The following is a 27,443-nucleotide window of genomic DNA, read 5'->3' as shown; positions in this document are numbered from 1 at the left end:
TTCTGGTGCTTCTGCACCTGAAAAGCACAACAAAATTGTCAGTCTTAGATAATTCACCTAAAAAAAGCCCTAAAATTTCTATTTCCCATTTCCTTAATATGAAACAGCATACTGAGTTATCTATCTTGAATCTTACTGCACAGGTTTGCTAAAAGGAAGAATAAGTAAAAACTGTTTCATCTGCCAAATAATACAAGTTTTAGGTAAGAGTGTGTCTCTAAGTAATTCAATATTACAGAACTTGCCAGTGGTAAATATAAGTGCACAAATTTTCAGTTCCACGTGGCTAATTCAATCCAGATGGGTGATTTTATTTTAAAATTAATAAGCCTAAAAAGGCATAGAATTTTGGCATGTATATCCAGACGGGCATTACATTTTTCATTTTCTGTATTTCCCACCACAACACTCTTTGGGGGAAAAAACTAACTTTCAGGATTTGATTGATGCCTATTAAACTACTGTGATTTCAGATAAAGGACTTTTTCGGCTCAAAATGGATTTGGTAGGGAATAGAGTGGCTACAGCAGTCACTGCCACGCCCTCAGACTCTTTCCCAAAGAGCTATGGGGCACGGTGGGGTCGAGCCTAATCTGAGCAGCCGCTGTCAGCTCTCACTTCTCCAATCATTTGAAGTTCCAGGACATTTCATCTGCATCCTGCACCACTCTCCTGACTCCAGGTTTGCTGCCCTGGGATCCCAAACCCACCCCTCTGCCCCTGTCATCTTCTGCTGGACTAGGGAGAGTTTCAGAAAGAGTCAACGATAACAACAAGGCCCCAAGGGTACTGACCTCAGGGTTGTACCAAGAACCCAAACTGGGGGAAGGGAGAGTCAGTGATCCCTGGCATCCTGCTAGAGACTGACAGGCAAGGCAGAATGTCCTGAACGATCATGTGCTCATGTGCATGCCAAATATTATGTTGTGTAGGCTAGAGATAGTTTCCAAAATCCATTTAAGATCCTCTAGGTCCAAACTAAATTAGAGGGGGAGAAAAGCTGCATTTACAAAATAGAGAGAAAAACAGTATCGCAAAGATTCAAGGAGAGAAGGAAGAGAGAAGTCAATAGGAAATGACTCCCAAACTTCCACATTTAGACAAATCCCTGACACATAGTCTACTATCTACTGAATGTAGCACCAATCTACATTCCCCCATTATCCCTAGGGGCCAATGAATAATGTTTTCTTAGGTGGTTTTTGGTGGCGTAGGGAATGAAATTTGCTTCACTGGGATTTAACCCAACAGATTGTTGGCCAGGGGAAAAATCCCCAAGAAAAAGGACGGGTGAAGCAGCATCCTTTTATTTCCTTCTTTGCAGCCTTTTAGGATGATTCATTCATTTAATTGTATTCACTGAACGCTTGCTTTGTGCAGAGCACTCTACTAAGCACTTGGGAGAGTACAATACAACAATAAACAGTCACAGTCCCTGACCACAACAAGCTTAGAGTCTAGAGGGTTGATAGAGTTCAGGTCCCATTTCCCCAATTACCAAAGCTCTATTGTCACAAGCAAGGAGATGAGGTCAGGATGGAGAAAAAAGGAAGGGCAAAAATAAAAAGAAAGCTGGAGAGAATTCTCCTGGAGGACCACACTGGCTGTGGAGAAGAGTTGGCGAGAATTGTGGGCAGCAGATCAACCAAGGTACAGTAAAACTCCAGCTTGGAAAAACCCAGAACTGAGCCAAGGAACAAGGGAAAAATTTACACTTTTGGACAACAATGTAGTCCTCAGAAGCATGTAAACAGAGGAGAGTCTAGTCTGTATGCTCCTGATGAGCAGGGAACAAGTCTTCCAACTCTTTTGCATGGTACATTTCCAAGTGCTTAGTACAGTGCTCCTCACACAGTGAGCGCTCAATAAATACCACTGATGATTGGGAGTTGGTGGGTAATTAGGGTACCCTAAGGCTGGAGTTTGTACGTCATATGGACTAAAACATGGCTGGATATACACAGCCCAGATGAAGAGAAAGACTGTGAAAGGTGAATCTGTCCCTTGGTTTGAGAGAGTCAGCCCAATCAACTGGGTCCTAATATGGAGAATTTGCCCTGAACTATACATGGGTATGGTAATGGTTATTCCACCACAAATATGCTATGTAATAGGAGTTGTTTTTGACTAATGGTGATTGGTTGCAATGAGCAATCCACACTCTTGTCAAGTCCCCCTTGAAGCCTACACATACACCCATATGTATGCTAGGATACAAAACACCCATTAGACTGTAAGCCCGTCGACTAGACTGTAAGCCCGTCGACTAGACTGTAAGCCCGTCAATTAGACTGAAAGCCCGTCATACAGCAGGGACTGTCTCCATCTGTTGCCCACTTGTTCATTCCAAGCGCTTAGTACAGTGTTCTGCACATAGTGAGCGCTCAATAAATACCATTGAATGAATGTGAATTTCACCATCAGTGGAATTTCCTTCATATATGAACAGCTATATGAATAGCATCCATTTGGTCTGTTCTCCTGAGGCAACTCAACTGGATTATAGCTGAATCCTCCCGTTCGTTTTGGTTATCCAGATCCATCTACAGTGCTTTAGAGGAGAACCTGCAAGAAAGATTTCTCTGCCAAGGCCCCATCAAGATCATCTGAAAACTTCTGGAGCTACATGGCACAAGCTAGCAAGACCACCTCACTGTTTATGTAGTGCTCTTTATCATTTAAGCCTACTTACCAGAATATTCATTTTCCATATCTGACTTATCAGTGCCTCATTATTTTCCTGCGAAGCAAACAGCTCCGTGAGCCAATATATGCTCATAGATTTTAGGCCTTATGAACTACACGACCTCAGATGAAAATTCTCAACTGGATCATTTGCTACTGGCACTGAGATCTGACTGGAAGGGGCATGATGTCAGTAAGGAGGAAATGGCAGAGCAATCATTTTCACATATCACTTTGACCATGCCACCCCTCTCTTAAAAGCTCTATGACAGCACCTGTTTACTATAGGATCAGGTCACAGACTAACTCACTTCCCTGGTCTTCTACATCCCAGCCTGTCCTGCGTCTCTTCTAGTCAGACATATTCAATGCCTCATTTGTCTAAACATCCCATTCTTATCTCTGGGCCTTGTCCCAAACATGACATTCTAAGACTGGAATTCTTCCTACTACATTCACTCCCCTATTTTTTTTCTTTAAAGGGTATTTGTTAAGGTCTTGCTATGTGATAGGCACTGTTCTAAGTGCTAGGGTAGATACAAAGTAATCAGGTTGGACACACTCCACTACTGCCTAAACACGCAACTTCCACAATTTCCTGTTTCTTTACCACTCCACAAAACATCTCCATCTAATTTTTTTTTTAACACAATCACTTTTATGTATTTTCTCAATATGTCTACCAACTCTGCTAAAATGTACTCTCCCAAGCATTTTGTACAGTGCTCTGCAGACAGTAAGCACTCAAGAAATATGACTGATTGACTGTCCAGGTGACCACATACCATCTACATCTGACCATCACAGATACGGCTCTTGCTTGCTACAACATGACATAAGGGAGGCAGTTAATGTATTGGTAACAGTGCCACGAGCAAACGGGCACCTGATTATTCAGTCCTGCCTATTCTCCTTTCCAGCTGGACAAGGGAGACATGAGTATGGGAAGCTAAAAATCAATGAATGGTAAGTTACTGAGCAGAGCACTGTACTAAGCTCTTGGTAGAGCACAATACAACAAAGTTGGTAGACATGCTCCCTGCCAAAAACAAACTTACAGTCCAGAGGGGGAGACATATTAATATAAATTATGGGTATGTACACAAGTGCTGTGGAGCTGAGGGTGGGGTAAATACCAAGTGCTTAAAGGGTACAGATACAAGTGCATCAGCAATGCAGAAGGAAGAGAGGAACAGAGTAAGGGAGAGCTTAATCGGGGAAGGTCTCTTGGAGGAGATGGATTTTAATAAGGTTTTGAAGATGGGGAGTGGTGGTCTGTCATATGGACGGGGAGGCAGTTCCAGGACAGAGAGAGGATGTGGGCAAGGGGTCGGCAGCAACAGGTGAGGTCAAGGCAAAGGGAGCAAGCTGGTGCTAGAGGAGCAAAGTGCAAACTGGACCAGAGTTGGAAATCTCTGAGATAAGGTATGAGGAGGTGAGCTGATTTGAGTGCTTTAAAGTCGACGGTAAGGAGTTTCTTTCTGATGCGGTGGTGGATGGGCAATTACTGGACGTTCTTGAGGAGTGGAAAGCCTTGGAATGAGTGTTTTTTTAAAAAAAAAAAAAATGATCCAGGCAGCAAAGTGAAGTATGGACTGGAGTGGGAAGAGGCAGGAGGCAGGAAGAGGACAGGGGAGACTGATGCAGTTGTCAAGGAGGGTTAAGTGCTTGGATCAGCAAATTAGCAGGTTGGATGGAGAGGAAGGAGGAATTTAGCGATGGTAGGTAATGGGAAGGTCGAACTGACAAAATATGTGGGTTGAATGAAAGATTAGTTGAGGATAATGCCAAGATGTTGTCTATAGTAGTGAGAAAGACTAGGAGAGGATAGGGTCTGGGTGGAAAGATGAGGAGTTCAGTTTTAGACATGCTTAGTTTGAGGTGTCAGTGGGACATCCAGGTAGAGATGTCTTGAAGATAGGAGGAAAATGCAAGATTGCAGAGAAGGAGAGGTCAGGGCTGGAGAGGTAGATTTGGGAATCATTTGCATAGAGATGGTAGCTGAAGCCATGGGAGCGAATGAAGTCTCCAACGGCCTGGGTGTAGTTGGAAAATAGAAGGGACTATTAGCTGAGCCTTGAGAGACTCCCACTGTTAGAGGGTGGGAGGCAGAGAAGTAGTCTGTAAACATGACCAAGAAAGAACAGTCAGAGAGATAGGAGAAACAGGAGAGAGGAGTGTGTCAAGGAAGCCAAGGTTAGATAATGTTCCAAGAAGAAGGGGGTGGTCCACAGTGTCAAAGGCAGCTGAGAGGTAAAAATGGAGTAGATACCATCAGATTTGGCAAGAAGATGATGAATTTAGAGAGGGCAGTTTCCATGGAGTGAAGGGGGCAGAAGCCATATTTAGAGGGGTTCTAGGAGAGGAAGTAGAGGTAGCAGGTGTAGACAATTTGCTCAAGGAGTTTGGAAGGGATATGGGGCAATAATTGGAGGGATCCATGGGGTCAGGGGAGGGTTTGGTTTTGGTTTTTTTTTTAGTATAGAGGATAAGTGAGCTTGTTTAAATGCAGGGGGAAGAAGCCTTTGGGAGGTGAACATCTGAAGATGGAGGTCCAGGAGGAAAGAAGGGAGAGCTCAAGTGTTTTGATAAGATGTGAAAGAATGGAGTCAGAGGCACAGGTGGAAGAGGTAGAATGAGAAGAAAGATGGGAAGGGGCAGGATGAGGGAGGGTCTAGAGAGGAGCAGGGGAGATTTTACGGCCATCACACCTGATGATTTCAATTTTATAAATAAAAGTACATAGCCAAGTCATTAGGGGAAAGAGATGAGGGTGGGGGAGGGCAGGAGAGTTGAGAAGGGAGTTAAACTTCTGGAACAGCTCTGATGAGCAACGGTATGGGGGTCAAAGATGGAGAAATAATGTTGCCAGGTGGGGGGGAGGGAAGAATTAAAGCAGGTAAGGATGAATTTGGACGAGGTCAGCCTGGGATCTGGACTTTCACCAACAGGGCTCCGCAGCCTGAGCATAAGAGCCGAAAAGCATAATGTAATAATGTTGGTATTTGTTAAGCGCTTACTATGTGCCGAGCACTGTTCTAAGCGCCGGGGTAGACATAGGGGAATCAGGTTGTCCTACGTGGGCTCACAGTCTTAATCCCCATTTTACAGATGAGGGAACTGAGGCACAGAGAAATTAAGTGACTTGCCCACAGTCACACAGCTGACAAGTGGCAGAGCTGGGATTCGAACTCATGAGCCCTGACTCCAAAGCCCGTGCTCTTTCCACTGTGATCCAGGGTTGTGGGCTAGTAGTACAAGATCAGGGGAGGGACAGGACAGATATAAATAGGGGAGCCCGGGGGTGGTCTTTCCATGCCTGCCCCTCAAACTGGTTGCCTGCAAAGCCACGGTGATGGAGGGCTTAGTCAAAGAAGAGCAAGTTTTTATCTAAATACACTTGTGACCTTCAACACTCTCCTACAATTGAATACAGATCTTGGAAAAATCCTAATCAGACCTTTTAAACCACAAGATCTTGGAGAAGCAGAGAAAGGGAAGGGAGGGTATGAGGACTTGGAACTCACAAGGCAGTGAGAAGGTAACTAGTTCTAGTCTCCTCAAGCCAAGGGAATGTAGAAAAGAAGAGCTCCCCTTTGGAAAGGGCTGTCATGGAAGCCATGTCAGCAGCTTCCACATGCACATACACCCCTAGCCGCAGCAGAATATGGAACATACCAGAACTATGAATAGGTTCCCTCGCAAGCCTTCCTGCCAAAAGGTCAGTGATTCTTTCCAAAATCAGTAGTACTGTCAGAAAAAAGTATTTCCTGGCATTTAGTGACTAAGTAAAGGAGTTGAAAACTCAGGCCAAGAGACAAACCTTATTCCCTCTATGTTTTTAGCTGATGGGAAATTAATTCCCCAGTCCGAGGTCACTGCCATTATCAAAGTGAGTGGAAAAAAAAACCCATCACTTTTATTACCTGAAGTATTAAAAACAATTAAAACATTAAAAACAAAGTAAATGAATGTCTTTTGCTATTCATCAATATAGCCCCAGAAAGTACATATCACATGGTAGTTGCACTACTACAAACCCCTGTTTCAAAATATAGCCACATAATTCTAATCATAAACAATGAATGAAGGGAAGATGGCTGAAAACAATTGAAATAGTACCCAGCTTCTAATATATGCTGGTTAAAATTTTTAAAAAATGAAATTTATTAGACACCCCCAGATAGCCTATTTAAATACTTTGCAATTGCTTCAAGTTCCCTACTTTTAGTAAACAAAAAAATGGAGATAATTCATTCAGTCATATTTATTGAGCTCTTGCTGTGTACTAAACGCTTGGGAGAGTACAATACAACAATAAACAGGCGCGTTCCCTGCTCACAGTGAGCTTACAGTCGGTAATTATGTTCCTTTACTCTCTAATTACAGTCAATCTAAATCAGCCTCTAGAACACCAGCAGGATTGCCTACGTGGGAAAATACAAAAGGAACATATCATGCAACTTTAATAGAGTTTAGAAGAGGTGGTACTCTAGGCTTGGAACTAGATATGAATCCATTCTCTACAAGATCTTGGGCCATGAACCTATCTTGCTGGGCCTCAATGTCTTTGCACCAATAGAATTACAGTACAGGGCAAAATTAGAGTTGTTAGAGATGGGGGAAAGTTAGGCATGTTAGGAGGTTCAAGAAGGATTTATTACATGAATGGGACAATAGCATCCACGAAAGTTATTAAAGTCAAGAATGCTAAAAAAAAGGGTTAGGCCTGACCACAACTAAGGATGCAACAGGCTGGTACCATGACGAATGTCTTCTTCCAAGCACTGTTTGCTGCCACTGTCAAAGAGAGAATCCTAAAGTGCATGGACTGTTTGGTCTCACCAAGGTTTGTGCTGTTTATCCTCTTTTCTGTGTCAGAATTTCTGTTTTTCTGCTCAAGATTATTTTTAGGTTCCATTCATTTCCACTGATGCAAATACACTCAGTTCTCCAACGTCATTAAAAAAGAGATTTCTGGAAATTTGTTCTTGCATCTGGTGATTTATGGAGGAGGTTGGGCAGTGTTGTTACCTAACTTTACACTCTAAGAAGTGTAGAGCCCACCCACAGCTCCACGTGCGTCTTGCCGGAGGTTTGGTGTGCTCAAGAAAGTTCTGTGAATAACACACACTATGGAAGGAACAGAGGTGCAGTTCACAACAGCACCTCCAACCTACCTACTCTGGGCACTCTATTCTTCTACTCCAGGACCTTGAAGAGAGAAATTGTCAGAAGCAGGGAGGAAAAATAAAGCAAGAACTAGATTTGCCTAATTATCTTAAAGTAGAATTCTAAAGGGATAGAAAAAATATGCTTCAGACTCAATTTATCCATTTCTCTCAATTTAAACTTACCCACTAATTGCAACACTCCCTGGCATCAGTTAGGAGTAGTAAGTTAAAAAGAGGGGCTTTAGTGATTGCTCTTTCCCTACATTTCTAGGCTGGTGTGAAAAGAAGAGAATTTGTGGGAAAGAACTCCGAATTTTGAAATTGAGGGTGCTTCATAAATGCAAAGTGGGATTTACATACATGAAAACAGATTTCTAAAACACAGAAATCCAAAAAGCATTCGATAAAATATTACATACAATATTATTATAAGGAGAAAGGTAAAAAGAAATGCTAGCCCACTTGGACAAATAACTTTCACAGTAGCTATATGCTTTGGTCCTTTGGTTTATTATTTATTGCACTGGTGAAGCTCTTACTTTATGCCAAGCCTCTATTAAGCACTAGGGAAAAGAAAATAATTCAGACACAATTCCTGGCCAACAGGGGGCCCAGGACTTGGGATAGTCCTCTGCACGAAATAATTGCTTAATAAACACAAAAATACTATCCCAAATAAAATTCCGAAATACACAGCAACTGAAGTTGTGATGGTGATGTCACAGGCTGGCCAACCTCGTTGAGACTATCTGCAAAGAAGGGGAGCAATGATATTGATCTAAAGGCAACCAACAGCGCTTGAGAAAAATAAATACCATTTGCCTGTCACAAGCAGAACTCAATACATAAAACAGTTCTCCAGGTTCTCCCTAGAGACTTTTTATTTCTGACTGCCAACAGTTGACCAAAGCCAAAGTTAACCCAAGCAAAGTGTTAACCCAATCCAGTTCTGCTCTGATGCTCACCCCACCTAACCCCAGACAATTTTACCAGGAAGCTCTAGAAGTTTGACTCACTCTTTAACCACTCTGCATTCCCTGTTGCTTGGTTCTTAGAATTGGAAGAGGCAGGGATTGTGACACTTCCCTTTTATAATACACACTACAGACACCTAGTGCTAAGCACTGCAGTTCAATGTGTTAAATGCAAAAGAATGGCCAAGTCTCAGTCCTGGCCAGGGGCAAGGTTGCATCAGCTCCCCCAGCTACATACACAGCTTCCTTTGACATGGGTCCTGGTGGAGCCAAAACCCTAGCACTCAACCTGGCCCTATGCAAGTTTAGAAAGATGGGCTATAGCCCTACCTACCCTTCTAATACAGGGACTACAGGGCTGGAAGAGACAGGAGGTGGATTTCTAGGCTTTGTAGTGTACGCAGAGCTGTTGAAAACACCAGCCATCTCTCATGGCTGGAAGAGGCCTGAGAGGAGGGTGGTTCAGGGTGACTAGGCCTTCGGATGGCCAGGCCAAAGCTTGCGCAAAGCTTTAACGCAGCTTCTGTAGAACGCCTCTGCCACTGGTTTGAGAAGTTGGCTCCCCTAGTCCAGCCTACTTGGGGACTCTCCATCTCTTCTAGGCTGGAGTCCTGAGTGACACTGGGGTCAGTAATAATAAATAATAATGGTATCTGTTAGCTTATGTACCAGGCACTGTACAAAGCATCGGGGTAGATACAAGGAAATCGGGCCAGACACCACCCCTTGTCTCATGTGGGGCTTACAGTCTCAATTCCCATTTTACAAATGAGGTAACTGAGGCACAGAGAAGTGAAGTGACTTGCCCAAGGTCATACAGCAGACAAGTGAGGAAAGAAGGCAAAGGGTGGGAGGAAAAAGGGCAGGGGCAGCATGGCTCAATGGAAACAGCATGGGCCGGGTAGTCAGGGGACCTGGGTCCTGATTCTGCCTCTGCCATTTGCCTGCTATGTGGTCTTGAACAAGTTACTTAACTTCTCTGTGCCTCAGTTTCCTCATGTGTAAAATGGGGATTCAATACCTCTTCTCCTGTCTTCTTAGAAGACTGCGAGTCCCATATGGGACAGGTTCTGTCCAAGCTGATTAGCCTGTATCTAGCCCAGTGCTTATTACAGAACTTGGCATATAGTAAGCATTTAAATGCCATCAGAAGACAGTGAGGTCCTAGAAGCAAAGCGGGGAGAAACAAAGAGGAGTGTTCTAGAGCCAGGATTCAGGCTCAACCATAGAGAAACTGACAGAAAAAAATCTTGGGGACCTCAGTGGAGCAAAGGCCAGGCAGTCAAGAACCAACCAATCAATCACAAAGAACCCATACTATACTCTCAGGAGAGTTTACTAAAGTTAGCAGATGTGATGATCCTTGCGTACAAGAAGCTTACAAACTAGCACTACATGAAAAGGGTGAAAGATGGAGCAAGGACTGTGCACCTAGGAGACAGGCAAAGCCTTTAAAACCACTAGATCCTGCAGGAGGGAAAAGGCTGGGCAATGTGGAGCCAACTCACAGAACTAGAAAACTTGAGAAGCAGGAGTTGGACTCTGACTATTCCTGCCATCTGTAGGTAGGATCACAAACTACAAACCAAGCCTGAAACATGATAAAGGAGTCCTAGCTTCCTATACAAGATAAGAAATGGTGAGAGATCGAAAAGGAGGGGCAAGATCAGGGGAAGTGTGAATGACAAGGAGAGAGACAGAGACAGAAAGAGAGAGAGAGAGAGAAGAGAAAATAAATTATAACCGCAACCTAAGGTCAGTGTATGTCCATGAGTCCTTTATGACAGCAGACTGCCGATCTGTCCATTTCATGAGAGAAAAAACAAGCCTTTCAGAGATCACGAAACAGTTTCATAAAACCTGAAGTATTTCGGTTTAAGAATCAGCCCCAGAATTCAGTTAAATAGCTGTTCTCTTCATTCTTAAGGCCAACTTCTTCTAAGATTTAGACATGTTAAAGAAATCTATGAAGTCTCCTGACGCTAACCCTGGCACTCAAAAGGTTGCAATGAAAATTCAGACAGACTTGATGAAGCCGAAATTTATCTAAAGATATTTCAGGTAGCAGCCATATGTGCTCATTCTGTGATGGAATTCTATTAAACACTGGGGTCCTTCCAAAGCAGTAAATTAAGGTTGATATTGGAAGAACACCTAACCTTTCATATTTCAGCCCTTGTCCATTTATATTATTTGAAATTACGATGGAATAAATTATTTTGCCTTTCCATTTAGCTATTTTTAAAACCCGTCAGCAAGGGAATTTCCCTTTCTTACTTATTGAAACTTGAACAATATTCCAAATAACCATGAGCCTCTGGAAGCATGTTCATAACTAAAATAAAAAGTAATTCTAAAAGCTGCCCCCAAAGTCTCATGAGCTAAGTCTCTATCAAGCACTGCATTATTGTAAATGGGCTTCAGACCTAAGGAGGGGGCTGACAGAGAGGAGTGTTTGAAGGAAGAAGGGACATTTCCCCACTTTCTCCTACCTCCATTAGGTGAGATCCCCAGAATGTCGCTCATGTATGACTCAACTGCATGGCCCATGCTCCTCTTCACTTCCTAAAAATTCCTGAACAGCCCCTGCTTCTCTTCCCTCCCACCTACCTGACCTTGAACGACTCACAGGGGCAGGGTTGAGACTGGCAGAGAGGTGAAGAGGATATGCTAATACCTTCCCCCTTTAGGGGAGAAGATGAACTCTGGAAAGATAATGGGAGGGTGGGGGTGGAACGGTTGTGACCCAGAACAGGAAGCTTCAGACGGTGGCTAAACTAAATTTTCAAAGGTTCACCCATTAAAGTGTTGTGAGGGTCACAAAGATTGAAAAATAATAATAATAATAATAATAATAATGATGATGATAACAATATTTAAGTGCTTACTATGTGACGGGCACTGTACGGGCCCTGGGGTGGATACAAGCAAATCGGGTTGGATGCAGTCCCTATCTCACGTGGGGCTCACACGGGTAAATACTGTCCTGGAGCCCTGGACTGTGGATACATGATCCAAGGAAGACTCAGAGGTGACATACGTAAACGCAACACCAGTGGAGGCTAGGAGGAACCACATCTGAGGGTGGAGGGGAAAGGAAAGACTGCATTATCTGGAGATTCAAGGACTGGGCTGGTGAAGGTGGAAAAGGCCTGGAAGGGGAGAGACCAGAGAAACTAGAACTCGAGCCACCCCGGTGGAACAAAGAGACATTATTGGGATTCTCTGACATAACCACTCCCTTCCTAAACTAGATTGGATCTTCCTCTAGTGCCCATTACCTGGCCATCTCTTCAAACCCCAGCTCAGTCTCTGACCCACTGGGGAATGCCAGGGCCTATTTTTAGCCCAGCTGTCTCAGGAGCCAGTTTGGAATGAGTCAAGGGATGACAGTTCCACTGATGCAAAGAGTCCTGCTTCCTCTTATCATTTTGGTACAGACAAACCGATGCATGGCTTCATTTAGGAACTCTAAAAATCCTATTAAAATAATGATTCCTAGACCTCACAAAAGATTGGCTCTTGGTCAGAGTCTGAAAGTTCTTTGCAGGTGATAAGATTGTACACTAATACATAAATGCAAGTTTTAGAGGAGTTTTGGGGCATAAAGCTGACATTAATTACAAAGTTCAAAGACGGGGTTCGAATGAATTACATCTATAACATCCAAATCATTATGGGTTTTTAATCTTGTCTTATGTTTAACCTAGTATCATATAAAAAAACCTATATGTAACGCTACCTGCAAAGAAAAAAAGAGATAGGTGGACTTGTTTGGATTCGATTTGTTTGGATTTTAATCAAAATAAACTTTCCCTTGGGTAGATCTTCCATATACCCGAAAAAAACCAATGGATAAAAATGTAAACCTGTGACAAAACATGCTAATTACAAATGCTTTAGGTACATTTATTTACTCAGTGTAATATTTATCTTTTAAGGATGGAATTAAGCATCTTTATATTAATTATAATTGCTGTTAAAATTGCAGTTGGAAGACTGGGAATTTTTTTCAGTAAATAGAGGATCTTTGTTACCAAAAACTGCAGTAATGGAATTCTTCATTACAATCAAGCCATAGCTCCAATAAAACTTGAAGGAGAAACATAATCCCCCTAGGTTTGCATACCTGTGTCACTTCCAGATCCCGTTGATAAAGCTGGCATGATTTGGTCTACAGGATATTACACAGTAACATCCAAATTGCTCTCCACAGCCAGAAGGCAGCAGTCAGTTTCAGTTCAACTGCTTGCAGCCAAGTTGTCTACAAAGATTTATGCAATTTTCAAGCCTCCCCTAGAAAGAATAGAAACAAAATTGTAAAATAAAGAGCAGTTAAACTGGAAATTTCCAAATCAAAAAAATTTCAAACTTGATACACTTACTGAATCGTACTCCTTCTGAAATGCCCCTCCACTGTCAGTTTCTGATTTAATCTGAAGTTTTCAACTGAAAACTAGAAAGCACTTTATGTTTCAGGACAGAAAGAAGGGTGATTGGAAGAGGGGTTTTTTTTGGCTAGGGCTTTGCTTTTCTTCAGTAAAATCTTTAAACACATATTGCTATGAAAACTCTTTTGTCACATTTTAAGCCCAAAATATAATTATTTTCATTAAAAGAGCTCATCTGAAAATGCTGTTGGTAATTTAGATTTCAGATGTTTTTCTATCAATAGAAGTACTTAGCCCATAAAAGGACACAAGGGATGTAAATGCCATTTGAAGTCATTATAATGCTATTGCATACTTTATAATCTGAGATAGAACCTATGTTTTACATGAAAATAATATTCAGGAAGAATTACTGACCTAGAACTTCGATATTATTAAATTCAATTAAAATGTACTTTTGATGTAATGTACAAATATTTCTAACAACTGTTTAGGTTAAGGGCTTTCTACTACACTTCAGAAGAATACTCATTACACCAGTCTCATAATTTAAAAAATTTATAACACTAATAAAATGTATTTTAAAATAATGAATTGGTAAAAAATTAAAGAAAATTTCAAAGCTAAAATTAACATATTGAACTAAGAGCTCAGATTCTTGGTTGAAGTTCATATTATTTTATGCCCTAATGATGGAAAATGTAATGCATAATTTATACAAATATAGAGAGCAACTTCAATATTTAGGCATTTTTTTTATAATCACATTTGCCCAAAAATCCAAATCAGCTTCTCTAAAGCTATTCCAATATTTTAAAAAGCATACTTTGAACACATGTTTTGCTTATTAATAATGACAGGAAAAGTGCTACAAAATCATTAAATGTAAAGGCAATCACTAATTTACTGAGTTTAACATTTAATCCAAAACCTTCTAAATTACTAAAATATTTTATACAGTAATATGATTGCCACAAACCACTTTGAAAATGCTAATATTTCTCATTGTAAATTCATCCAAAACTATCCCAATTTTAAGTTTCCAACTTAACTCTTGCATACTTTCAAAATGGTCAAACTATTCCTTTTTTAAGATTTTTTTCAGAGTCTATCAAAGTAAAAATTAGCTTGCCAAAATAGAATCTGGAACAAATTGTTATGGTGGATTTATAATGATCTGAACTGTTTTGTATTATTAATGATTTGCATAATAGCACAAAGTTGCCAAAAAATGTGCACATGAAAAGTTTCCAATAGAGAGTACAAAATGAGGAGGGAAAGAGAATCAGGTTTCATTAAATGCATCAATTCTTGAAGGTGTTGTCCCCATGACTACTTATGTATAGCAACAAGTATAAAATATGAAAAGATTAACAACCTAAATGGATGTAGGTTATTTTTCTTAAATGTTGTATAACCAAACTTTCATAATGAAAGTAAAATTAGAAACTTAAAAAATAAACACACACACTTAGGTCTGAGCCACGGGTATTCCAGCCACAAGCAAATTGCCCGATTAAATTAAGAGAGTGTGCTTTGTTGGTTGTGTGTATGTGTGTGTTTTTTTCTAAAGAAGGATCCAAGTCCTAGTTCAGGTTCTAATTCCACAATTACCCTATATCTAATGTACGTCATAACTGTACCAAAATAACACCACCTTTTGCTATTCACTAGGAGTTAAAATCCTTTTTTAGTTCAGCATGAGACTTTATCACACATATTTTATGTCCCTGCTTGATGAAAATTAAGCTATTACAGGAAATAAAATGTCAGTTGCAAAATGTGTGTTGACTATATTTTCCACTATTTGTACTGTCTCGTTACTAATTAAAAACTGCAGTTTCCAAAGAAATATCCCTAAGTTTTAAGGACTTTACTGACCTACATGCCCTTCATGTATTCAAGTTCTGGATGCCATTCCCCATTTTTCTTTATTTCACAGTAAAACAGTCAGTATTAAAATTTTCAAACAGTCTTCTGATTTAAGAAACTTCTATTCAGAACAAAGTTATTCCTCCCAGAACATATATATATTAATGAAAAATAAATGGCCTGATTAAATCCTAACCAGTAAAACGCTTAGTATTTTGCTGGAATGAAACAAGAGTGTTTTTTTTCCAAACTTGCAAATTAACCTACATTTTTGCAGTGATGATGTTATTTTCTTTGGCTGAATTTATTGAAAAGGCTTTGGAATTTGTCAGAATCCAGCCATAAGTATTACTGACTGCTGTATGGAATCGATTTGCTGCAACACAGAAATACCAGCTGTTACAGTATGTCCTGAGAGGGATTACCGAATATTCTTAAATTGAAGTTCAATCCATCTTTCCATAAAAGAGAAACCCAAACGCCAGGAACGAAACAGCAGTATCAAGTGCACCTGAGGCATTTACAATGCCCAGTAGGACTGTTACACCAGCCTTTAAAAAAGGCTTATTTTTGAAATTTCATTATTCCAGTCGTACCTTGCTTCTATATATCACACTGTATCAGATTTTTCTGGCATCTACAATGTGGAAACAGTGAATTATGTGTAGTTCTATGATACGATGTTGAAATTTCCAACAGGCCCTTAGTAACCCCTCAGGCTCCTGTAGTATGAGTGACATCTAGCGGCCGAGCCCTGCTACAGTTCCAGGCTATCACAGAACTTGAGTTTTCAGGAAAGCAAAATAATAGACTCCTCTTGCAATAGAAACGAAGCAAGAGGAACCTTCCTCCTCGATTTTTCATTCAAATGAAAGCACGTACATTCCACAACTTTGAGTAAGTGATCCATCATATAGTAAGTTAGATGTTTACATTTTCCCCCCGGTACTACTTTGGGGCAATAATTTGCTTTGGCTTGCCCAACCTTTTGACTAAATACATGTCTATACTAACTGGAGGGTTAATGTTTAAATGGATTTCTTGTGTCTCAGTTGGGATTAAGTACAAACAACTCCACAAGTCCAAGATGCACAGTCGAGAGAAATTATAATAGAAGGATGAGAAGACATACAAAGGAATAGCTTCTAAAAGACCTAATTGGAATCCTTTTGCATTTACATATGGGTAAATATTTTTTAAATAAGCTCAATAGAAAAAATGGATTGCCATAAAAGTCACTACAGTTGGAACTTCAGAAATCCACATTCCTTGGGACCGAGAACTATTTGGATTTGGGGTATTCTCAGATGTTTGCACTGAACCTCTAAGATCCGGTAGGGCTGGGTCTCAGAACCAGACACTCCCTAGCCTTCCAACAACTTCCCCGGTTTAACTCTCAAACTTTATGCAACACCAAAAAGCTTTATATCAACTCCTTTGATGGCACCAAGTTTTCAGCGTACTGTAGGCAGGTAACATGGCTAACTCTGCTGTATTGCACTCTCCCAATGTGCTTAGTACAGGGACTGTCTCTATCTGTTGCCGACTTGTTCATTCCAAGAGCTTAGTACAGTGCTCTGCACATAGTAAGCGCTCAATAAATACTATTGAATGAATGAATGAAAGGGTTCTGCACAAAATAAGTACTCAATAAATGCCATTGATTGATAAGAGCTGCCAAAGGCTTCCAAAGTTCAGTTACCAATGATTAGTTATCGCAAAAGGATCCTTATTTAATATCAACTCTGGTTTCTTAAAATTCACTCTATCCGCATATGGCACTGAACTGACCTCTTAATGCATTCATTTCCTGAAAGAGAAGTCTGACCTAAACATACACAAGCTCAATGAAAGATGTCTGATATTCTACTGCCTAGGATTATGACAAGCAGAGATGTTCTATAGAATGAAAATGCTCCAACCCCAATCCCAATACCTCTGGGTCTGAGAATTGAATCTCTCAATTCTTTCAGTGACTCTTCTAAATTTCAGTGACATTCTTCGTCAACCTTTAAGGACCACCACACTGGCACACCTCCTACCATGCCAGCAGTCACTCATGAGACATGGGAAGAGATCAGAGGCAAGGAGACTTAATTAGAAGGCTTTCTTACATTCAGCTGCATGTATCAGCTTTCTCACATACCAGCTTTAGAAAGTGTCCACCACTGCATGTCATTTCCTGCTTTAAAACATTCATCGTCAGCATAACAATTGTGCTTTTTAAGTGCTTACTATCTACCAAAGACTGTACTAAGCGCCAGGGTAGATACAAGATGGGCCAAGCAGTCCCCTTGTCCCACATTGGTCTCGGAGTAGGAGAGAGCACCAAACAGGTATTGAATCCCCATTCTATACAAATGAAGAAACTGGGGCACAGAGAAGTGACTTGCCAAGGTCACATAGCAGGCAAATGGTGAAGGTGGGATTATTAGAAGCCAGGTCCTCTTTTCATGCCTATGCTCTTTCCACTAGGCCATGCTGCTTCTCTTATACGGTGGTACACCCAGGATGAGGCAGCAAGAAGACAGCAAGCAGAGTAAGCTAGGTTCTTTTTTTTTCTTCAAATGTCTGTGCTCTGCTGATTTTGCCCAGGAAAAGGGAACTTTTGGAGAAGTGAGGTGTCCCTATCCCGCACCTCCTGGCTAAGATAGAGAAGTAAGCACACAAAGTTCTCTCTGGGTTCACCTTGGGTTTATCAATGAGCTCTCACCAGGCTAGGGATGTGGGATTGGGTTATAGGTATGTAGGTATAAATACGATTGAATGAACATCCCAACAAAGGATGTTCTGATGCACTGATAGCATCTCAACATAATGAACCAATCAATGGCATTTACTGGCACTTACTGTGTGCACAGCACTGTACTAAGAGCTTGGGAGAATACAATATAACAGAGTCAGTAGACACATTCTCTGCCAAGCCATGGAATTTAAGCTGTGTTGCCTAGAAAGTAGGCTGGTTAGAAATTAAAAAAAAGGAAAAAAAGCTTTTGGGAAAAAGCTTAGATCTAACTGCTTCCTATTCAGTGGTAATTACTGTTGATGTTATCAATCCACCACAATCTACAATCCACCACCACTATTCTCTGGCTGAGTGTTGATGTACAGGTATTTATACAAACCTCTTGCAAGTTGCCCCCAGTGCCATACATGGATTTGCCATGCTAAATCAGAATTAACTGAATCCTCACCACCCTTTCTAAAGCTCTGATTAGTGTAACATGATATGGGAGATTTGAGCAGTTTGAACATCTGAAAATTAAAATTCCCATCCAACTGTGAAAAATCATTTAGCCAAACATGGTGGGTGAAAGTTACTGGCAGTGTAGACCTGCTCACATAATAATGGCACTTTAATACTTACTATATGTCAAGCACCGGGGTAAATTCAAGACAATCAGATCTGGCACACACAGTCCCTCTCTAACATGGGGCTCAAAATCAAAGACAGAGGGAGAATAAGTATTTTATCCCTATTTTACAGATGAGAAAACTGACATACAGAGAGGTTAAATGACTGGCCATGGTCACACAGCAAGTATGTGGTGATGTCAGAAGTGAATCCAGATCTCCTGACTCCCAGTCCCACGCTCTTTCTATCAAGCTCTCTCTCTCTCTTTCTCTCCCTACAGCCTCCAACACTTTACTAGGAAAAAAAAAGGAAGAACTTTTCACTATCCCAGTACTAACAGGATGGTTAGTTCTGGGCCACTGCCTATTCTACTCCTTTAAACAGAGAGCTAAACACAGAGAGTTGCCTGTACTGAGTATAACAGCCGCATACCCAATTTCAGTCAAACTGACTGGGTAATGACCAAGAGAATTTGACTTGCCCTGAGTTGTCACCGGTCCAAAAGACCCAGAAATTACTATGTGGTGTCAGGGTCCCCTTTACATTCCAAGAAATTCAAAATGCTCTATAAAAGGTGTAGGGGTTTGGTTCAGTTCAGGGACTTCTGAGCAACCCTGGACTCAAAGACTAAGTACTCTTAAAGATATCATGAATTACATTTGACTTCCTCAGGTAATGCCTTCATAGACGCTACAATCACTCATTCAGGTGACAACCTATTATGGCCCTTAGATATTTTGGCCGAATTTGGACTTAGCTGGTCATTTTCTGTTTGTTTCTGATTAGCAAATTTTCCCTAAGTACCCAATCTTAAATATGCCCCCAACTGAGCTTCATTCTAATTTTCTATTTTTAATTATTCTATTTTTTCTGAGACATTTCCCTAAAGTATTCTACAGTCTTGAATTTTTATTCCTTTATTTTAAAAAGGGGTAGCAAAGGTAACTATTCTAAAATATAAGTACTCACAAAGCTATCATTTGGGGCACTGATTTTATATGTGTAGATATCAATAACTGTATATATACACAAAAGATATAGATACATAGACAGCTGTGTGACTTTGGGTGAGTCACTTAACTTCTCTGTGCCTCAGTTCCCTCATCTGTAAAATGGGGATTAAAACAGTGAGCCCCACGTGGGACAACCTGATTACCTTACATCCCCCTAGCACTTAGAACAGTGCTTGGGCACATAGTAAGTGCTTAACAAATACCATCATTATTATTATTATACATATGTCTATTAGTCACACACACAGAATCTATCAAATATGAACTTACCTCCAGGCTGACCCTAGGACACACAACTACTAATTTCCCACCAGAAAAACACCCATCTGACAGTATTTTTCAAGCGGTAAGGTTGTCTATACTACATTATCAGTTCTTCAGGGGAAAGGCATTAAATTAATATTTTAAAAATTTAACATGAGCCAAGCTAAATTATTCTCTCTCACTGATGAGATTTTATGGAACAAAATTTAAAAGCTTCTAAAATAAAGAAATATTTGGTCTATTTCCATCCCCTGCTTATCTACAAGGGCTGTTACTTTGTTGCAGAAAATTTGGATTAGCCCAAGGAAACTGAAAGAGCTTACTGTGCTTCATACATCTATGGGTAAGAGACTAAATCACTGGGCTCAATTCTATCCAGTGGCTCCAAAGTCACTAGAGGCCTGAAAAATTTAATGCACTTCCTTAAACAAACTAACTCATTCCCAGGCAGTGAGTTGGGCACTGAAGAGAATCACATTCTAAACTTTCCTACATTGTGGTATTAAACCACAAAGACTGATTCACAGAAAGACAAAAGCTGGGTGTGAAGCCAAACATTTTCAAATATCTTGAGGCTGCCTAAATCTTATGAGTCCTGGATTTCTTTTTATTTTTTTTTCTTAAAGATCTCGCCTGGTCAACTTTCATGACCTTGAAGCTAAACAACTAAACACAATGTACCAAAAACACAGAGGGGGTTTAGGTTGCAATTACAGATATGACATTCAGCTTTGCATTCCTAAATAACTGCTAGCATAAAAGCTAAGGACAGGGAAGCCTCCCGCAAATATAATTAATTATCAGGCAGTTTGTGTGCACTCAATAGAATTGGGGTCTGAGAGAGAAAGCAAAGGCTCTTATAATTTACAGTCTGGCCTTATCATGGAGGAAATAATCTTGATTATTTAACAAAATAAAGAAACATCTGATTGGGTTTGTTTCATGCTCAGTCTCCCACCACACTTGAGGTTTTCTGCTCCATGTTTATCACAGTACATTTGTTCATGTCCATATTGTTTGTCTCCTAGGCTTTTTACAGGGTCCAAACAATGCAATGAATAATTGGGCACTTAATTCTCTGTTATTGATGATGACCTTCAGCTTTTTGTTCATGACTCCCGCTTCCAAGCCAAATCATGGCTATTCAAGAAAAATATTTTCTCCTTCCTTTTTCTCTATTTGCATCTATTTTTACTTTCTCTCAAGAAAACCAACTCCTCCCTATTTCCTACTTTCTTCATTTGTAGACACTTCTAATTCATTACCAAGTCTCAAACTCTAGTCACAGAAATGCAGTTCCTTGTTAGAGACAGAAGCAACTCAACCAACACCTTTATATAATTGGTGACATCATTATTTTAGGCCCTTTGCTGGATAACAAAATAAAATCATCTTTTTCCTACAAGCCCATGGGCCCACAGTCTGACAGAAATAAAATCCACTCCAAAAACAATCAGTCTGCAAGTGATAGAAAATTTCTGAGCGGTTTGCCATTTCTAGAATCAGTACTGAAAACAAGATAAAGTAGAGAGCAAGCCCATCTCCAAGTAAGCTATAATGAATTTTTCAAGACACAGAATCTATAAGATTTCAATTTTCAAAACCCTCAATTCAAGGGTGAATTATAGCCAACTGTCAATTACCCATTCAGCAAAGTAACAGGATGAATGATAGCAATCTACAAATAATCCAAAAATGTCATTTAAACAAATAGTTCAAACAACTTTTAGAAGACTTTACAAGTAAGAACATTAACTGATTTAGGCTTTAAGCTCTTCCTCACTTGACCAAAACACCTAATAAAAATGACATTGGGTAGTGAAATACCTTATAGTGGTTAACGCAAGGAAGAGGAAAAATACAGGGTCAGAACTCAAAAGCAGCTGTTGACTGAATAAACCTGAAGGAAAAAAAAAATGCTCCACAAATGGAAACTCTGTCTAGACTTCAGAATTCAAACTTTTTATATATTTAAACAAAGTGTTTTTTCTTTATGAACCACATTTCTATCTGTGTATCATATATGTATGTGGGTATAAATTTGTGTGTGTGTGCACACACAAAACAATATATATATATATATACACACAACTACTTTTTCTGACAACTATTTATAAATATGTTTACATTCATCCTCTATATTAGAATGAAAGTACCTTGTTGTCAAGGAATGTCACTTGCTTATTTCTTACTTTCCAAGCACATAGTACTTCCCAGTGGGTATCCAAAAACGACTGTTACTACTATTCTAACATACTGCAGATGAAAAAGTTGTTATACTAATTTAATTGCTTAACTCCCCTTCCAGCTAGCTCCAGCAGTATTTTCTCGACCTCTTAGGGACAACCACCAGAGACAGTATCTTGGAACATTTTAATGACATCCTTTTTCCAAACACTCCTACCCAGGCTCAGTAAAGTTGGTAGGATCCCATGAGACCCAGGTCTCCCTAGACAGGTTGGACGAGCCCAAAATTATATTAGTTTGGTTCAGATTAAGTTCCAGCAGCCAACTGGGTTGCCACAAATTATAAGAAGCCACAAATTTGCTTCCAGAGAAGCAGAATACAAACAGCATTCTAATTTAAATTGATGCAGAACACAAAGTCTTTAATTACAAAATATTCTATGTATAATACTCAATAGCAGTTTTTGCTAAACCACCAAAGCAGTACACAAAATGGTGATCTAAATTACGTCAAAGCTAATTTGGCCTGAATCATTATAAGATCTCCCAACTCATGTAAACCTGCAGGATGTTTCCAACATTCACCCATGCAAGTAAAAGTACAAATAGGCAGAAAGAGGAAGCACACAAGATATACAGTTTGGAGAGGGATGGGGTGCCAATCTGTTCTTCCCTACCAAAGATAACATCAGAAAGCTAGAGGAAGTTAGCACCTTAGGCAAGCAGTTTTCTCATATTTGCATGACAACTATCTAGTTAGTTAAATTTTTATACTTTTCTGATTTGCTTTTGCCCAGGGAGAAGCTGATGAATCTCAATGGGTTACCCTAATCATTACCTGCACCCACTGACTGCATTTTGCTCCAAGCCCCTTCCTCATGGTATTAATTGCTTGAGAGCAACCAAATGAAATGAACCTGAAAACAAGTCAAAATGGCAAAAACTGAAAATGAGCTTTCTGGTTATTGACTACAAGAAGTGACCATTACTACCACAACCAAGGAAACCTGTCTTGGTCTTGGGCTTCAAATTCTTGCATAGATGCTCCAAAGATCAACAGTTTGCAATAAATGAAAACTTATGAATAAACATGAGACAATCTGAGGGTAGGAAGCAGGACAACACACAATCCCTAGTATTAATCATGATTCACTATTTCATTCATTCATTCAATTGTATTTATTGAGCGCTTACTGTGTGCAAAGCACTGTATTTAGCACTTGGCAAGGACAGTTCGGCAACAGATAGAGACAATCCCTACCCAACAATGGGCTCAGAGTTTAGAAGGGGGAGACAGACAACAAAAACAAAACAAGTAGACAGACATCAATAGCTGCAAAACTCACCTAGTGTTAAAGCACTCTCAACTAGTTGACTGCATAAAAACAATGAACTGGAGTCTCTGTTGCTTAATCATATTTACTGAGCACTTACTATGTGCAGAGCAGTGTACTAAGCACTTAAAAGGAGAAAAGGAAAAGGAGAATGGCCTGCATGAATTCTTCATCAGTGTTCCTAAATGAACTTTAAGTTGAATATGGCATTTATTAAGAGTTATCTATACGAAATACCTTGAATAGAGACAAGATTAAGAGATCTGACACACAGCCTTGTCCTACAAGCGACTCACAATCTATCTTATTTGTATTTTAGATATGAGTAAATTAAGGCCCAGAGAGGTTCGGCACTTGTTCAGTGTCACTGAGTAAGTCGGTGGCAGACCTGAGACTCAAACTTAAGATTTTGATTTCCAATCCATCAATCAACAGCTGCCTTTGTTTTGCTCTCACCCCCCAGCACTCTCCTACTGCCCTCACCTCACAAAGCCTGGAGTAGGCTTCAAGGCCCATTTGGAAAGGGAGAGGAGCAACTGCCTTGGAAGAAATAATTCTCTTTGGGAAGCTGGCATTTTGAAAATGCCAGGTTGTGGGGGGCGGGGGAGGGAGGGAGAGAAACAGAACACCTAAGGGCACATCCTCAAGATGTCTTACATCCAGGAGAGCCATCCTAAAATGTATGAAGCAGCATGGTCTAGTGGAAAGAGCAAAGGCCTGGGTGTCAGAAGACCTGAGTTCCAATGCCTGCTCTGCCATTTGCCTGCTATGTGACTTTGGGCAAGTCATTAAACTTCTCTATGCCACTGTTCCCTCATCTGTGAAAATGGGGATAAGATACCTGTACTCCTTCCTCTTTAACTATGAGTCCCATGCGGGTCAGGTCTGTGTCCAATCTATTTAGAGTATCTACCCCAGAGCTTAATACAGTGCTTCAAACATTAATGCTTAGGTATCACACTTACTATTAATGCTACTTGCTAAAACCTACTGCATGATTTCTTGGGCAGTGCACAGCAAAGTAGCAATTTGAAAATGTCTGGCTTATTTAAAACTTTTCCTTTTTACACCACCAACTAACTAGTTACACAACTCCTCACATTAAGCAATCAACTCACAATTACGCAAGAAAACTCATAAAAAATTATGATACAAGCAAGTCTCGACAGGCAGCACAATGTAGTTTACCCTTTACAGACTAACCTTCAATGAAATTATTGAACATTACCTATAAACAACGTTATTCTCCCCATAAAAATTTGATCCTTAAGTGAACAATCCTATGAATACTTTTAGAACAGCGATTATTTTAGTTCCGGAACTACATTCCAACAATAAACGGCTACGTTTATATCAATACCATCATGAAGTGGGAGGTGTTGGGAGGGCGGAGGGAGGGGAGTGCTTTGAGAAAACTAGATTGTAACTCCTTGAAGGCAGGGCCATGTCTATCAATTCTTCTGTACTGTACTTTTTATTTCCCCAAGCACTTAATCCAGGGCTCTGCACATGGTAAGGCACTCAAATTCCACGGTGACTAATCAGGCTATTTCTATTTCAATAGATTTAAACTTTTGATGTTCTAAAAAGGTATTAAGAAAATAAGGAAACAATATGCAAAAGAGAGCAGAGAAGCTAAAAGAAAACAAATTTGTAGGCTTTCATTTTTACTCTTCTGAATCTTGGAACAGTCGGATGTGTAAGTTTAAACCTCTCCAAAGAGGCTTAACATGAATACTGATTTGGCAGATGAATTCATGTAAATTGTTTAGTTTTGCCAATTTCTCATTCCTTTGTGCTTCCTCAGCCAAATCGCCAGTTGTCAGAAATAAATATTTTACTAAAAAGGTTCAATTTGTATGAGAACGACATGAAACATCAAAGTTGATTCAAGTAATTAGGCAAAGCAAGAATTAAACGCTCAACAAAAAAACCAAATGAGTATATGACCAAGAAAAGGGAATGTGGACATTACGGGGGTTGAGTCAATCAAGTGTGTGTGTTTAAAAAAGGGAGGATGGGGCCGGGAGAAGAGTGGGTCGGAAAGGGAACTGACTTACCTGCAGTGATCGAGGGTTATGTCAAGGGCAGATTTACATTCCCTCAAGTATATCAGCCAATAGTGAGGATGCCCCTTTGGGTTTTACATATCATGGGGTGATCAGTGGTATTTACTGAGCAGAGCACTGTACTAAGCATTTGGGAACAGTACATTAAGAGTACATTAAGACTCCCTGCCCTGTATGAGCCTACCTGTCTATTCCTAGATTTAATACATTGACCCTCTCTGCCCTGGGAGCACTTTGATGCCGCTAACTCACTACGAAAGGGCCTTCCAGCCATCCAAGAAACCTGCGTCCAATCTGACCACTGATTGTCCTAAATGAGGAGGACAGAGGTTACTTCAGAAGCAAAAATTCCACAGCAAATTGTTAACTTTGCTTTTTCCCCCCAATTATCTAAACTAGTCTTTCTTCTGTTAGGAAGTCAGACAGAAAATTGGTTTTCTTCTGCATCTGAAGTACTCTTGTTGCCTGACTAATGTACTAATTACACCCACACACTGGCCATCTGAAACATTCTATCCCATACTTTGGGAAACCTGTAGCAGGAAGGGAATGGTTTCAGCTTTGTTCGACTCCTTTGGAAATCTCTCTAGCTCTGGTGATGACACCTCTTCCCTTGAGATGTCACTACTCAGAATTCCCTCGGTTGGACAGAAAGTTAAACAAACAGCAATGTTTTCACTACATTCCGAACAGGCCTTATAAGGCAACCTAGCCCTCTTGGGTCCTATTGCTGCTACTGTGTGATGCCTAGCCCAATCTCCCTTATTGTGTGACCCTAGAAGAGCAGCTGGAAGTTTTGCCTTCAACATCCAGATACCTGCTGTTCTGATAGGCCTTGGAGGAAAATCTCTTCCAAATTAATGCCCTTGGTCCATCAGATACCTCTCTTGTCCTTAAAATGGTCACGTTGGTTGCTGGCATAGAACCAAAAAGCTCATTTCTCCTTATGAAACAAATTTCACAAAGCTTAGCCATAAAAAGATACTTTTATATATTTTCCTTGAAAAAACAAAAAGGGAAAATGATTTACAGTTACAATGTGGTGTGTATAGACTGAAAGGAGACAAAGAGTTACTATGTCTCTGCTTGAAACTGAAACATCCCCTACACATACACACAAACACACATATATATGAAGGCAGGTGTATATGTGTGTGTGTGTGTGTGTGTGTGTGTGTGTAGGTATATAGGTGGTATATAGGTGGGGGGGGGGGGTGCATATACCTGCCTTCAGGTCCAGTGGTAGAAGAGAGAACTTTTCCACAAAAGTGGGGCAAGCAGAAACTGGCGCCAGGCATACAGTCTCCCCCTCTCAGCTATGCCACAGACTCTGGAAACTCCAGGCCAGTCCCTGGGACCACACCATTTTTACCATCTCCTTCCCATCCACCATAATAATGGAGAACATTTGCCTTGCAGGAGCAGGCTAGATGGAAGACGATTCCCACCATTTAAAGTGTTGGAAATGCTGGGAAGACCCAGGATGGCCCTGACTGGGATGGTAAGGAGATCATGGACTCTTCCCTTCCAGAAATAATGTACAGTTGCTTATACTGTCGCTACTGTGGTTACTGTGGGTTTGTTTTTTTAAAAGAAAAACACTGAATTTGCCTGGTTATTTATTTCCTGGAATGCCTGACCACCCATGACCTTTAAGACTGAGCCCCCTGTACCCCTGGAAAGGAACAACCTAGGTCAATATCTGATGCAATATCCTTGTATCTTGCCACAGTGTTTACTACACTGTCCTGCCCAAAATAATTAGTGTAAAAAAAATTGTAATAATAAAAAACTTAAGTTTTCACTAGAGGACATTTTGTGAAACTGAGAAACTGAATCACATAATATATTGTACTCTCCCAAGTGCTTAATACAGTGTTCTGCACACAGTAAGCGCTCAGTAAGTACAATTGATTAAGACAAGAGAGAAAGGACATGTAATTTGACAAGGACAAATTACACTCTGAAGCAACCTTGAGAGAAGCAAAAGTAGTATATAGAAAGCAAGTTATCAATAGTACTCAATCTTTTAAAAGATATGGCTGTATTGACTTTGTTCCTCATACTCTGTTGTATTGTACTCTCCCAAGCACATAGTACAGTGCTCTACAAATAGTAAGCAGTC

General features: G+C 40.3%; 1 protein-coding gene across 6 annotated transcripts in view; it reads right to left on the bottom strand.

The window, feature by feature from the left end:
- MPP7 (membrane palmitoylated protein 7) overlaps nucleotides 1–27,443 on the bottom strand; it is a 220,664-nt gene that overhangs the window by 131,263 nt on the left and 61,958 nt on the right. For all 6 annotated transcript variants that reach the window (XM_029078130.2, XM_029078129.2, XM_029078131.2 and 3 more), the window contains one exon: nucleotides 12,963–13,129. In XM_029078130.2, coding sequence (XP_028933963.1) covers nucleotides 12,963–12,999 — 37 coding nt within the window. In that variant the 5' untranslated portion in view covers nucleotides 13,000–13,129. The remainder of the gene's footprint in view (nucleotides 1–12,962; nucleotides 13,130–27,443) is intronic.

Source organism: Ornithorhynchus anatinus, chromosome 13 (assembly GCF_004115215.2).
Source record: "Ornithorhynchus anatinus isolate Pmale09 chromosome 13, mOrnAna1.pri.v4, whole genome shotgun sequence".
Classification (NCBI taxonomy): domain Eukaryota; kingdom Metazoa; phylum Chordata; class Mammalia; order Monotremata; family Ornithorhynchidae; genus Ornithorhynchus; species Ornithorhynchus anatinus.
The sequence above is the reverse complement of the archived record's forward strand: the minus strand, read 5'-3'. Positions and strand labels throughout refer to the sequence as shown.